Here is a 2,667-nt window from a genome sequence, read left to right as displayed (position 1 = left end):
GCTATGAAAAGTGCACAAAAAATGTTGGTGAGAATGAGATCATCAATCAAAAAAAGTGTTTTTTCATTACTATTACACGACAATTCAATCTTCAATATGAAAACATATACAACAAAATGAATTTATTTTTGTTATATATTATATCTATATTTTAAACTTTATACTGTCAAGAGTTTAAATTGCAACATAAGACACATCAGTAAAGAACTGGACACATTTGCAGCAATGAGATTAGACATTTTTAATGCCCTCCTGCAAGACAGACAGCATGGTTGCCTTTATGATTTTCATTTCATTATTTTGATAAGTTATGTCTTTATATGAAATACCCTACATAATGAATTCTGTTCATTAACAAAACATAGCCAATGAACAGCGTTTCTATTGCGTATATCTTCTTCTTTTGGGATGTGAGACGTAACAGTTTTTTTATGAAAAAGCTTCCTAAAGGCTTCCTACTGTAACAGTAATCCACAGCTATGACAAGTTGGGTTATACGGCAGTTTGGGATTCATTTGATGGCTTGAAAGGATGATTCTTTAATCGGTTACTGTATAATGAATAGACTAGGTTACAGGCCTTAAGCACAGCGTTTATCAGGTAGATCAGACATGCTGTCTTTGGTCATTTTCACACTCGCGTGTCTGCTCTGCACTCTGAGAGGAAGGTGTGGTGAGTGGAGGAAGCGGTGGGGGCAGAACCACCTGCTTTTAGTAAACGTTTGACAATAATGTCATTTAAATAGAGACAGAGAACCTTACCAGCTAAAACTTGAGACAGAGACAGAGAGAGATACAGTGAGAACTTCACACTCCTGCAGAGAAGACAAAGATGAAGATGAGCTGTGTGTGTTTGGTTCTGGGGCTGGTCCTGCTGATGACCGTCTCCTCAGATGCTGAGCGTGAGTTTGAAATTTTTTTTTGTAACACATTTTCTGTCTTTAAAAATCAGCACTTCTGCATATTTTAAGAATTGTAATTGTAAAATTGTTAATTACTATTACAAGTATAATATACTTTAATTACTTCTGCTGCTGCTGCTACTAGCAATAGTACTAAAATATTATCCATTATATTTTATTATTTAGTGATAGTAATACAGAATTTGTTACATATTATTATTACTATTATAATGATTGTTATTAGGAGTAGTAGAAGTAATACTTGCATTGCATTGCACATTTTCAAGAGTTCTCAATATCAGGCATTTGGGAATCGCGAGTCGACTATAAAGCTTTGAACTCATACAGTGACAAAAGTTTTACTTGACACAAGTCTAAGATGTTCTGCTGTCACTCTCAAGATGGCCTGTCTTGATATACGTCCTTCAGCAACATGTACATCAGTAGATTGGCTGTTTTTTTAATTGTGGTCATAGTGGAAAACTAAATTGCTTTGTTAAAATCTTACAAGTCATATGATAAAACTGATGATTTTCGATTCCCATTGATTCGCATTACTTGGAATCAGGATCGGAGCTGACTACATCATTTCTGTAACTGTACAGCCCTACACAAAATGCAGCTCCAGGTGTTTCATAAAAATATTTTTTAAAGATGATTTTTGAGGCCTGTTCATTTAACCCTGAACAGTTTCTGTTAAACATGTGCTTTTTGGTCACATGCAGGCTGTAGTGGATGGGAAGCCATTGATTTTTGCGTTAATTAAAATATTAACTGTTTTTGCAGCAATTGAAACGAAAATGTTTTAATTAGTATTCTTCTTTTCCTCAGCTCATGGCACTGGCGGCCCTTATCAGTGCTGTTTTGAATTCGTCCATTTTAAAATTCCAGAAAAAAATATCATACAGGTTGTGAAAACACATTCCAACTGCCCAAAGCCAGGCTATGTGTGAGTATCTGCTTTAAGAAGATGTATATGTGGGTTTCTGTTTTATTATGTCGTACAAACACATGTGTTTCTATATTACCTCTGGTTTGCTAATGAATTTCAGAAGATGAGACTCGTAACTGAAAGGAAAATGAATAAATGCAGTGACTAACTGTCCTGTCTCTGTCTTTAAGGGTCACAACACTGAGAGGCCAGTTCTGCAAGGAAGAAGTAGTCCTGAAGAAAAACTAGATTTCAGAGCTGGAGCTTCAACACAACCCAGACAGAGCACACAGAACAGCTAAAAGCTTTAGGCAATGTTTTAGTCATTGCATCATTTTATCAATCAGTGCTTTGCTTTTCCAGTTTTATCAGTGCTTGTTTAATGCTGTGAAAATAAAGTAATATATAACAAAATTGTAAGTGAACAATTTATATTTTCACTATATTATTTGGATATGATATGAAAGAGTGATATTGTGGTGGCTCATCATGGTCTGCGTGCACATGCAGAACTACACAAACTACATAGATGAGATGATAACAATGTTTATTGGTAATAATGTGCTGTTAGATAAATTATACAATGATAAAATAAAAAAGATATCAATATATCAAAAGCTGTAAACATAATGAGAACAAAAACAAAATAGGAGTGATGTTGGGTTTTAGGCTCTGGTGTTAAGAACACTCTTAAAATATAGGTGTAAAAAAAACAACACATTCTACCCCTAAATAGACAAACTAGTGTGTTCAGTTAGAGACAACACAAAATGTGCTATCGTATTTCTATGTCAAGTTACAGATAACACATTGGTGTCACTTTTTAGAGTGAAGA

The 2,667-nt window shown here is 34.5% G+C and overlaps 1 protein-coding gene across 1 annotated transcript; it reads left to right on the top strand.

Annotated features, from left to right (window-relative positions):
• The first annotated feature begins 729 nt into the window (after positions 1–729).
• LOC118806383 (C-C motif chemokine 14-like) lies at positions 730–2,224 on the top strand. The gene is made up of 3 exons (XM_036567799.1): positions 730–901; positions 1,733–1,850; positions 2,024–2,224. The coding sequence occupies exons 1-3, from the start codon at positions 832–834 to the stop codon at positions 2,079–2,081; spliced, it is 246 nt and encodes an 81-aa protein (XP_036423692.1). The 5' UTR covers positions 730–831; the 3' UTR covers positions 2,082–2,224.
• The last annotated feature ends 443 nt before the right edge of the window (positions 2,225–2,667 follow it).

Source organism: Colossoma macropomum, unplaced genomic scaffold (assembly GCF_904425465.1).
Source record: "Colossoma macropomum unplaced genomic scaffold, Colossoma_macropomum, whole genome shotgun sequence".
Lineage (NCBI taxonomy): Eukaryota > Metazoa > Chordata > Actinopteri > Characiformes > Serrasalmidae > Colossoma > Colossoma macropomum.
The sequence above is the reverse complement of the archived record's forward strand: the minus strand, read 5'-3'. Positions and strand labels throughout refer to the sequence as shown.